Below are 12,227 nucleotides of genomic sequence, written 5' to 3' on the forward strand. Positions count from 1 at the left end.
TGAATTGCAAAGTTCAAATCAAACTTCCTCGATGTGGCCCCATCGAGTATGAAAAATAGGACCGAATATTTGGTAAAGTATTCTGTTGCACCTCCACCCAGCAGAGATTATTACGGTCTGAAAATTTTTGAAGACGAGGTACTAATAAATTTTTGAAGACGAGTACTAATAAATTTAAAGTCGTTCACTTTTCTCCAATAACCTCATCACACTTCTTAGGTAATTCTGTATTTATGGAAAATTTCTCACGGACCTCATAAAGCACCAATTGTGTATCGTGCCAAGCTTATCAGATTTGATCAGGAAAAATCTTTGCAGAACGAAATACGTCGCGGATTTGGTAAAGCATTTTTTCGAAAAAAATCCTTCATTTTATTAAATTAGAGTTTAAAATTGTTTCCTGATTTTATCAAATTAGTTTTAAAATTGTTTCCTAATTTATTAACTAATAACTTATTTACTCACATTTTTATATTATTTTAAAATAATATTATATATTTTTTTAAATTTTTTATTAATAATAGACAATGAGATTATAATGTATCCAACATGTACATGTAATTATGATTACATGTAATACAATAAAAATATTATGTGTGCATATATAAAATTGTGTACTTTTTAAAATACTTTGGAAAAAATAAGATTACATAATATATATAATATAAAATTCAAATTAATACTTTTATTTTTCCATAATAATTATGCTAAACTGCAATTTCTAATATTATAGGTAAATATTTATTAAAACACGTGAAAAATATTGCTGAAGGAAATAGAAATACTCTTTTAACTTTACCAAATTCCGTGATCGGAGAAATATCAAAATATTTGGAGTTCACAGATGTACTTAAATTATCTTTATTATCACATATTGCTTATGAGGTAAAATAAATTATTAATAAAGTTAATATGTAGTAATGTAATTTTCTATTTTCTGCATTTTTATTACGTCTTTTAGGATAGTAAAAGAGATTACAATACTAATAAACAGTATTTTTTACTGTATTTTTTCTATTTAATAATATAAAGATGAAATTAAAAATAAGTTTGCTATTTATTGTCTAATTTTTTTTTATAAAGAAGAAGTGTTAAATAGAATAAATAAACCATGAAAAAAATAAAAGTAATATATTAAAATTTATATAATCTTTATATTGTTTGTAATAGATTGTATTTTTACCAGGTATTCAATACTGATTTAGTTTGGCAGATACTTTATACGAGAGATAAAAAAGCCAATTTAGAAGAAAAAAAAAAGGTTATAATCTGTGGTTGGAAGCAATTATATAAAGATAAAGAAATGCAGGCATTAATCAAAAATCAAAAGGTATGAAATAATATAATTAAAAATAATTAATGAAAATATAATCTGTGTTTGATATAAAAATATGTGATAAATATGTTTTTCAGAATCATCAAATTTCGTCATTAATTACAAATCATGCAAAAACTAATAAATTATTAATAAAACCTATCAGCGATGCACCAAAATCTATCTCGTACAAAACATCAACGACAAAGAAATGTTCAGAATCTTCGAAGACGGAGCTTGTAACAACCCCACTTTCTAAAACGATATCTGATATCCAATTTCGCACGTATACAAAGAATGAAAAACCGTTTCTGCAAAATAAAGATATAAAAAATACTAATTCTACATTCAACATAAATGACAAAAATGTCAAAACAGATCCTATTACGTCAAAAACGATAACAAAGCAAGCAATTAGAAGTGTTTCTAAACGTAACGAAATATCTGACAAACAAATAAATCAAACAATAAAATCGGAAAAATGCTCAAATAAAATCAACACGAAATCAACGACATCAGTACAAGAAAGTAAATTAAAATATAAAACACAAACTGCTTTTAAAATATCAGTTTCAAAAAATATTGTAGAAAATATCAAATCATCCTCGGTTCCAAAACAAAATTTGCGTAATAAAACTCAATTACAGACAAAGGGCAAGCCTAAGAAAAAAGTAATTGCAACAAAATCTGAAATATTTAACAATGATGAGTTATCCGAGAATCCTTTTATAATCAAAGATGACAAAATCGATCTAGCTGATTTAATCGAAGCAAGTTCGAAAAACATTCAAAGTCCGCGAAGCATATTTGATTATGATTTCAGTTGCGTAGAACAGTCAAATAGATTAAATAGAACAAAGGACATTTTAGGTATTAGAAATGAAATTCAGAATATTGATAAATCGAAACAATTGAAATCTACCAAAAGTAGTGTCATCACAAATAATTTTTCTCATAAAATAATTCGGGGTGATGGAATTATGGAAAAGCTTTGGGAGAAATCTGAGACGTTTAGTAAAACATCCAATGACTCTCTTATAAATGATAAAAAACTTTTATCAGGAGGAGATGATAAATCTTTTTCACTTTCTGAGAAGTATATGAAAGCCCGAGAAGAACTTCAAAAATCTTTAGATTGGAATCGAAGCGATTCAGCATCTTCTCAAAATCGATGGGATCCAAATATAAATTTTCAAAATAAATCTTTCATAAGTTCTACAAAAGTTGATAATAATGAGAAAATCCCAATTCCTGAGAGGTCATTAAAAACTTCTTTTCTAAAACCATACTCTTTAAGCGATTTGGAGAAAGAAATAAAGTTCTAAAGATATTCAGAAAAATTAAATAAAATCTACATCATCGAAAATATTAAAAAAAATAATAATAAATAAAAAGAGTATATATATATATATATATATAACTAACAAAAATTTCTCACATAATTTCAAAAATTATAAAATTTTGCATTATGTATTAAAGTGATGTAAACAACTTTAAACGCTGAAAATAAATATAAATTTTGCAAATACACATATATAGCGTAATTTCTCTCTCTAAATTATTACAAACTACGATTTTCTCTATTTTATATTCTGTATAACACTTCTTTACAGAATTTAGAATAAATAAATTTATTCTTTTATAAAATAATAATTATATGTATCTTTTTGTAAATTGTTTTGTATTATTTTTAACAGTTTTAACGTAATTAATATACTTATAATATATATATTAATGTATTTTTAATGTAAAGTTATCTTTTTCACGCTTTTATTTCAAATTTTCTGCTTAAACATATAACGATAAATATACATAAAACAGAAGGGATAATTAATTTGTTATTAAAAGATTTTAAAATGCGGTTTAATTAAAATGAAATTTATTTATCTTTTATTTAGTTGTTAAGTTTATCATTTTTTTGCAGATATCGTAGGTACATATGTATGTGTATAAAATAAAATAGAGCGTATTAATTTGCATTTGATGATATGTGTTTAGGTACAAGCTTTTCCCTAAAAATTATTTACATTGCATGATGTGTATGACAATGACAACAAGGCGGAATGCGTAAAATTATCGATTACATATGCTGACATTCGCTATTAAAAAAAAATATTAATACTTCTGTCTAATAATAAAGACATGTCTTTTATACGTTTGTAAGCTTCATTTACAAAATACATCATAATTTTCAGAAATTGTTAAACTAGCTCAAAATTACGCATGTAACATTTTCTATATGTTTGCCAGGAAAAAAGCAATATAAAGTAATGCCTATATATGACCCATGTTTTTCTATACATAATTAATTTATTTCAGGCATAAAAGCAGTAAATTTATGACTATAAAGATAAACAATACTATAAATATATTTTAACCTTACTATTAAAATTAATTCTTGATGCACCAAAACTGTTGATTATATTTTGTAAGTTTTGCGCAAAATGTGATAGAAGAGTTATTTAATAAAACCTTTATGTAAAGTGTTGTTTAGAAATAAATTTTAATGTATTAAAAATTATTTGTGTAAATATATATATCGAATTACGTGCTTTCTATCATTAATAATATTTCTTCTATTCATTCCTTCTCAATATAATAAATTAGTAATTACACTCAACAAACGACACTTCAATTGAACCATCAATAATGCAGTTCCATTTTCAAATGCAGTTCCTTATTGTCATTTCTATTCTTAATTTTATCATCGCTATGTAAATATTAATATTTGTTTAAAAATTTCAAATTATTTAAAATTCCAATTTCTAAATTTCAATTCTTAATTCCTATTCATGTTATACGATCAATTTCTCAATCCTCATTTTCAGCGGTTCGGAAACATCTTTCATATTCTTTCAATATCTTTTCAGAAACGTAAGATTCAATATATTATACTTTTTACAATTTAAGGCGCGAATTTGTGCAGTGTTTGCATCTTAGGAATTGACGTGTCCAGCGTCGAATACCACAAAAAAAATTTAACAAATGTCGATTTATATCAACGTTATTAACAAGATTGTTTTCATAATTGACTTCATCGCTTTCTCGGCGTTCGAAGACAATTCGATTTTGTCGGAAATATTTCCAAAAAGAAACATTAGAAAATGTTTCTTTAAAGCAATTTTCAAAATTAATCTTATCTGTTCATTCGAACTAAACTACCGCCATGGCTCGGTCTCATCGAACATTCGATCTATGTTATCTCGTAGCATCTTTTCTTGTTCTAAAAAATCAAAATAAATTAATTCTCCATTATTTAAATTCTCTCTTATTTTAAATTTTAAACTTTTCTAGTCAGAAAAACTCAAATATATATGATAAATATGAATAATCACCTTTAGTTAAATTTGCTATGATACATTGTTTTCGGAGGAACTCTGTACATAAAGCTCGTGACAGGCCGAAAGCATGCATGTTGCAAGTAAAAGTCCTGAAAATATTACATACACATTAAAATAAAAATATATTTAAAATAAATATGAATCAAATATTAATTTTTACCCTAATTGTCCAAAGACAATATTTGCTTGAAACTTTCTATCTTCGGCGGCAATGCTTTCCTGATCTAAAGATTTTGGTCGAGGTGGTACCGGTCTTGACGCTCGCTCACATTGTACTGCGTCAAAGAAAGCAGCTGTCCAAAATCTCATAGACGTCCATATTGGTTGAACGCGTAAATGTGTGTACAAATATTCACGGTAAGGCTCTAATCCAGGAACTTCCACTAAAATTATATGTTAAAATAAATATACGATCTTAAAGACATAACATATCAAATAAATGAATAAACATGATTTACAAATTAATAAAAAAACTCATAGTTAACACTTTTTAGAAACTTAGTATAATTTTAATTTAAAGATATTACGTATTATATTATATCTTAAATATTTACTGGTTTTTAATGTTTGATATTAATAACTCTTTTTTTTAATATTTCTATATTATTCTAAAATTATTACAATATTAAAAAATTTACAATTTTTCCAGAATCTCTGACTTAGAAAGGTTTTTGTTACCTTCATGATAGAAAGTGAAGCACATATTCATAAGACTTTTAGCGGGGGCAAAATCATCCGCTTCATGGCATTCAAAAAGCGCAACTGCAAAATGCTGCGCCAAAGAATAAAATGAAGCTTCTGTCACACACGCACGTGCTCTTCTTGCGTTCACTACTCTGGAGAACCATATTCTTCCCGATTCTGTCTGTAAGTATATTGTTGCATTAAATTATAAGTGTCAAAACAAACGCATATAACTTTCTACTAATTTTAGTACTTTTCATGTTTTCACATTATATTATATTGTACTTATGTATTATTGATCATTAATATTGTATTATTAATATTTTACATATTATTGATTGAAGAGTTACATCTGTTTTGCAAGATGTATAACACATTCTTATAATATTTTATTATAAAAACAACAATAAAATGATGCAATTAAAATATTTTAACATTTGACAAATACCAAAACCATCTGCCCAAAATTAGCCTTTTGTTCTTGATCGATAGTATTAGGCGCATCAAATAGTAAAGGTACAAAAGTTTTCATAAAGTCTGCGGCAGCTTCCTCCGACTGACTATCAGCTGATAAGCTCGAAGCCCAGGATTGAACAGATCCCGATGAACCTAAACAATAATAAATTTATGTTGCAATAGTTGTTACATATATTATAATTTATGTTTGTTCATGATATTATTATAAACATACCTAATTAATAAATAGCTAAAATAATTTCTTAAATAAACATAAAAAAAATATAAGAATTATAATCGGCACCTGATCTTTGCCACATTCTACGACCATCCATGTTAGAATCCAGACTAGTGCTGGGTCCGTAACCATCTTGATCACTCGTAGAATCACTGCTGCAAGGCATGTCTAAAATAAAAAATTATCTTGTGTCAAATATATGTTTAAGTGTAATCTTTAACACGATTGTAATTAATGTGTCAAGCAATGGTGCGTCACGGGTGATACCTAAACTTGCAATAAAATCTAATCTAAATGATTTATTGGACAAAAATAAACGACAAAGAGATAAAAGTTGACTAAACTATACAACTAAACTGTTCGTCGCTCTTACAACAATTATGTTCCGTTAGTTAATATTCAGCAAAACACAAAGACAAAATCATATAGATATGTAGATAAGTCCGGAATAAAGTTAAGAAGTGTGTCTATGATATACGTATAGTGTATACTGAAATTATACAATATTTGATTCAAAACAATATCTTCTTCCATACGTATTAAAATTAATATAAATATAATCAATAATCATTAATTTTAATGCACTAATGTAACATGAAGTTTATGCAAATAGATATTTTATTTATACTAGAATTACTTGCCTACAGCTACGATTCACATCCTATCAACGAAACATATTAAAATTATTACAATCACTTATTGACTTGTTAAAGTTAAAAAATTGTTTAAAGTAAAATGATCCAAAATACAACGAGGCACATTTGCGAATGATCATTATTATAATAGATGATACTAAACGTTACATATGTATTTACATCCGCGATATTACTTAACTGTCTACACCTACACATCCTTTGCGACGTATCGCTCAATGTTGCGGAAATAACTGAAGCATCCAGTAGACGATAAGTGTGACTATTTATCGCAATTGTACATAACGGAATCTTTTCCGCCCACGTAGAACGGTTCATCATTTGAACTATGAATGCAATCGGGGTGCAATAGGCAATTCGTGTGAAAGTATGCACACACATATACACAGGTAACACATCTTTACCAAAGGGATGCAATGTCTGGCAAGAAACTACAAGTATGATGACGCGACGTGTTCGAATATACGAGTGTCGAGAATTGTTTTTTATATATAACACGTCCAAAATAAAATTGATGACGCTGAAATAACGAAACAAAAACGCAAATATTTAATCGCACCTTTTCCAAACAAAATTTATTTTAAATGTAAATGTATAACAAAACAATGTGTCTTTTCATTTAATGACTTTTTATTAAACTTTATAATTTACATGATTAAATACATTAATTTTAAATTTTGTTATTGTACTACAGTTCTAATTTCGGAAAAATAAAAAAATAAAAACAATTTAAGTTGTGCTAATCATAGATCTTTTTTTATTATATTAAGATTTTTTGGATCAAATCAATCTCTCATTTTTTCAATTTTTACTATAATTATATATTATTAAGATGCAGTTACACTTCCAATATTTGTTATTTATCGTAAAAAAATTATATACAATATATAAATAACTCCAGAATAAAATTAGAAAGCATAATTATATTAAAATTATATTTAAAATAAAATAATATTTGTTTACAAAAGTAAAAAAAAAGTAAATGCTATAAAATTAGATTAAGAGATTTTTGTTCTTTATTTGTGCAATATTGTATAATTTTTAATAGTATAGAAGAAACTAAAATAAATTAGATCTTCCGATCTATTTAAATATCTTGGAGCATTATGAAATCTTTAATTACGAAAATCAATATTTCCAGGTCAAACCACGTAAGGCTTCGTTGCAATCCACCCATGAATATTCGAACACCAGGTTACGCGAACATATCGATTGCACTAATATTCGCTAATCACATCTAGCTGAGGAAGAGGGGTCGAAACTTGGACGTGTGATAAGATATACAATAGCTTCTAAATATCGAGACTTTATTCAGATAATATATCATCTAAATGTTGATAATTAGTTTTATACATAGAAGCCATACGCGTACATTAATACTTGAATAAAAATATTTTCTTATTAAAGATGTAATAATCTTTTATGGAATTTCCACAAAATATTTATTGCATTCTTACAAAACTGTACTATTTGCTTTGATCTTTTATACTTTTAAAAATATAGATGTAAATTTTTATCATATTTATTTTGATGAGAATTATATATATAATTCTTACTAACACGGAAATCACATTCATATTTTCAAAAATGTATTTTCCTTCATGTGTCAAAAATTTATAAATACTACACAATACTATTACTTTCTAATAGGATATTAAATAATATATACCGATTGATACTTCATCTATAAAAAATCTCGACATTTTAAGCTGAAGCATCCCTACGTGTAATACACTGAGGGGACACGTGGGTGAGATCACAGGGGCAGTCCACACTGACTGACTATTACATTTACCTAAACGGAAAACAACCGTCTGATAGCGGGTCGGCGCCCTCGCTTCGTGAAAGAAAGAAGAACACAATATATTATTTCCAGCCGAGTCTCAGTAACTGCATGATCGTAACAATCGCGAGCGAGAGAAAGATAGCAACCGTCGTCGAAGACGAAGAGAGTCATTGACTTCGACTTGGTCGACGTCTGCTGCGGATAATTGGAGGCGAGAGCTAATCACCTGCTTTGTAATTCAATTTCTCATAAGGATCGGGTCCGGTCGCTTTGATGTCCTGCTCTTGAATGGGCTCTATACTTTCCTGGCTGTAGCGATCAGGACTGATATCGTCCTGTTCAGTTCGATTTTCCTGTTTCTTACTTGAGACTGATCTGGAGGATGCTATCTCTTCATAAGTCATCCCAGGTGGATATTTTCGCGTTCTGGAAATGTTGACGCATCCCTGTCGTTCCAATTTGTGTCGCGCTATTGCCTCATAATCCTCGTAGGATAATCCCGAGCCAAATCTGCGAGTGAAAAATTGCATACGTATCACAGTATGAATATTCACGAGTAGTAAACAATACAATGTTACCCTTCTCTGATAAGTGTAAATCCATGCTATATAATATAATGCGTACAATACGTTGATAGCTTATTAATAGTTGCACATATAATTAAAATTTACGTTACAAGAAAGTTATATGATTTTATGTATGTCCTATGTATCATGTATGTATGTCATGTACAGCTTAGCAAATACCTAATATTAATTCGGCAAATCGTATAACAAATAAAATTAAGTATAATAGCTAATATGAAGAAGATGTAATAAATTTAAAATGTGTGGTATTATTTTAAAATTTCTTTATATTTTAGACATCTTTTCTAAATATTATCTACATATAAAATATACAAAGGATATACTTATAATAATAAGTTAAAAGAGATAAGTATGTATGTATGTATTTAAAAATTATTCGTGCGTATTTTAATAGTATAAAAATTTATTTCAACTCTATAAATAAAGAATTATTAATTTAAACAATTGAAAACATTAAATTCCTATCCAGTTGAATAACATTGCCAAGTTTATAGTATCTACGTTCTCAACATACATGACCTAATTGTTATAAAGCATTTAAAACAACAAAATGCTTTACTTACCTTGGAAGCCTGAGTTTCCGCCGTCCTAATTGCTCTTCTGGCTTGATAGACTGTAGTGCAGGTGCTTGTGGCGATGATGATGGCGTGGAAGGGGTTGTAGTCAGTTCGCTTTCTTCTAAGCTACTGCTAAGAGCGGATCCTATTCTGTTCCCTAGGCCCTGAAGGTATTCCCCGCTTCCTCCTAGAGCGGTTCTCACAGATCTGAGAGCACCTCTGGTGCGTCCAATTAACGATGCCCCTCCGTTAGATGGCAAAGCTGTTGTAACGTCTACCATATCCTGAAATAAGTACATACGTAAATCGCAATTAACCTGTGAAAGCCTATAGTTTCAAAAATCATAGTAATTTAGTAGTGCTGTCGGCACTTCTCGTACCTAGACAACAAATTGTATTGTACAATCTTCTTATATGAATCAATTAATAGCTGAAATAATAAGTACTTAAAAAATATAAATGTAAAATGTAAAATTTAATAATTATAATGTTGCATTCAATAGATAATTGCATATCATTACGTGATATATAAAAAGTACTGTGCTGTGCGTATTTGAAAATATGTACAAATATTTATCATTGCAATTTTAATTAAAGCATTGTGTGCCGATAGAGTAAGATGATATCATGGAATTCATTATCAAATTAATGAGCATTTGAAGATTCAATTTTGCTTTTACGATAATTTATATACAAAGTATATATAAAAAGCGTTTCTTGCTTTTATAGAAATGCACAAAACAAAAAATATATAATATAAGAATTAGTTTAATTTATAAAGTTAGACATATATATTTCCACGAATTTTTTAAATTTATATTTATAAAACAATTTGTGCATTTTTACGTCATAAATAAACAAAAAGCAATACAAATTTTTAATTTTGTAATGCGTAAAACCTTTCATAAATAAAAAAATTAAAATTAATAAAAAGTATACTACTCTAGACTTTTTCGAAATATATAAATAATAATATAAATGTTTCCTTATTAATAACAATTTGAGTGTAATGATAGCAAGGAGAAATTCTAGTAATTAGATCTTATTCGACAGACCTCGTTTGAATGCCGATCATGAAAGGGTTTCTAATTTGCTGAAGTAGTTTGCACCGGATTCCTATTACACATTCCGACTTTTCAGCAAAGCAATTTGCGAAACTCGCGACCTACCTCGTCGGTTAGTTGTAGGCTCAATACAGTCCCTGCGAATAAGGCTGAAAGTAATCTCAGATAAGAGACGTAAGCTTCATTTCCGATGTATATAGGCCACTACCGACCACCTACTCATCTATGTACACGTGTACGCTATGCGTAAAACGATAACGGTGAATCGTAGTAAAAAGGGAGTTGGAAAAAAGATATGTCGAACGAAAATGATAAAATTTCGAGGTCACTTAAATTGTTTGAACTTGTGCCATTTTATTAAAAATAAAATAAAATGAAAAATATTCAGAAAACAAGGACAATAAATTATGTATGTAATAGGAATTTTAATTTGTATAGCGGACAATTAATTTATTATTACAACTGATTAATAATGTGAAGTCTTCTGTAATGTCATATGAAAAAGCTTTATGTTATTAATTACTTGTTCTTTATACGAGCAATTACGTAATTTTGAATTACATAACTAATAAGAAAGTCACACACACACACACACACACATAAACTGCTATTAATCCGTAAATTTCCATGGAAAGTTGTCTACTATATAGTTTAGAAATAATATGTGACTAAAAATATATACCCCGGGGCAAAAATAAAAATCAGAGCGTAAGTCTAACATAAAAGGAGAGTAACAGAAGTGTAAATCAAACCTTTAGAAATTAAAACAACAAAACATAAAAGAGGCTTTTATGTTCCCTTTATGTTGCGTTATTTCAATTTTTACTTTCTAGAAGCTTCGTTTACGCTTCTGTTACTCTTCATTTTTTACTCTAACATTTGATTTACGCTCCAACTTTTATTTTTCACTAGAAGACAAGTTTATCAATTAATTTACCAACAACGTACACACACACACACACACATCACGATAAATCTAAATGTGTTTTGCTCATTCATCCAATCATATTACATTAATTACATACGACCTTTTACATTCATACTATACACTTACACTAAAAAGAAGAACGCGCAACATATCATTTGGAAAGGGCAATTCCATTTATATCATGCTCTACTTTTTTACTCGCAAAGAGTCTTTAAACGATTTATTTATTCCGAGAGCTTCCGGAAAATGGTAACGTAAATGTATGTATAAATATATACATTTTATAAATACGGAATAACTTATTTTCTCGAATGTTACCATAAAATACATCTCCCTTCAATGTCTGTCAATAAATAAAGGAATGATGTAAGACCAGCGTGAAAATCAAATACTAAGTCGTCTCTCTCGCTCTCTCTCTCTCTAGATTTTTATAATCTTACATTGTGGGGGGTAACCGCAAATGATATAAAATCAACACGGATATCCTTTGCGGCTATTCTTAACCACTGCGTACAAATTTTTGGTAAAATACAGTTCATTATATTCTAACTGCTTGGGTTTGTAAAAATTTTACCACTACATGATTTTCAACATTATAACAATAAATAGTAATCATTC

The 12,227-nt window shown here is 28.1% G+C and overlaps 2 protein-coding genes across 2 annotated transcripts; one reads left to right on the forward strand and one right to left on the reverse strand.

The window, feature by feature from the left end:
* Nucleotides 1-11: 11 nt before the first annotated feature.
* Nucleotides 12-2,640, forward strand: LOC108780658 (uncharacterized). Its single transcript, XM_018548434.1, has 6 exons — nt 12-138; nt 220-340; nt 734-885; nt 1,187-1,330; nt 1,414-1,843; nt 1,904-2,640. Exons 1-6 carry the CDS (start codon nt 49-51, stop codon nt 2,638-2,640), a joined length of 1,674 nt encoding a protein of 557 aa, XP_018403936.1. The 5' UTR covers nt 12-48.
* A 1,833-nt stretch (nt 2,641-4,473) lies between these two features.
* On the reverse strand, nt 4,474-9,975 carry LOC108782013 (uncharacterized protein KIAA0513). The gene is made up of 9 exons (XM_018550163.1): nt 9,624-9,975; nt 8,700-8,983; nt 8,483-8,524; nt 6,101-6,202; nt 5,789-5,949; nt 5,335-5,521; nt 4,817-5,039; nt 4,651-4,745; nt 4,474-4,538 (listed from the first exon to the last, which is right to left on the reverse strand). The coding sequence occupies exons 1-9, from the start codon at nt 9,914-9,916 to the stop codon at nt 4,474-4,476; spliced, it is 1,452 nt and encodes a 483-aa protein (XP_018405665.1). The 5' UTR covers nt 9,917-9,975.
* Between the last annotated feature and the right edge of the window lie 2,252 nt (nt 9,976-12,227).

This window comes from Cyphomyrmex costatus, unplaced genomic scaffold (assembly GCF_001594065.2).
Source record: "Cyphomyrmex costatus isolate MS0001 unplaced genomic scaffold, Ccosl1.0 scaffold123, whole genome shotgun sequence".
NCBI classification, from domain to species: domain Eukaryota; kingdom Metazoa; phylum Arthropoda; class Insecta; order Hymenoptera; family Formicidae; genus Cyphomyrmex; species Cyphomyrmex costatus.

Bases quoted from the DNA above. Each gene is read 5' to 3' on its own strand.
- LOC108782013 (XM_018550163.1), bottom strand. From the start codon at position 9,916: ATGTACTTATTTCAGGATATGGTAGACGTTACAACAGCTTTGCCATCT. The intron at 8,525-8,699 runs GTGATTAGCTCT...TCTTTCACGAAG, and splicing joins GAAATTGAATTACAAAGCAG to CGAGGGCGCCGACCCGCTAT. The intron at 5,040-5,334 runs GTAACAAAAACC...ATATAATTTTAG, and splicing joins CTTCACTTTCTATCATGAAG to TGGAAGTTCCTGGATTAGAG.
- LOC108780658 (XM_018548434.1), top strand. From the start codon at position 49: ATGAAAAATAGGACCGAATATTTGGTAAAGTATTCTGTTGCACCTCCA. The intron at 341-733 runs GTAAAGCATTTT...CTAATATTATAG, and splicing joins CGAAATACGTCGCGGATTTG to GTAAATATTTATTAAAACAC. The intron at 1,331-1,413 runs GTATGAAATAAT...TATGTTTTTCAG, and splicing joins CATTAATCAAAAATCAAAAG to AATCATCAAATTTCGTCATT.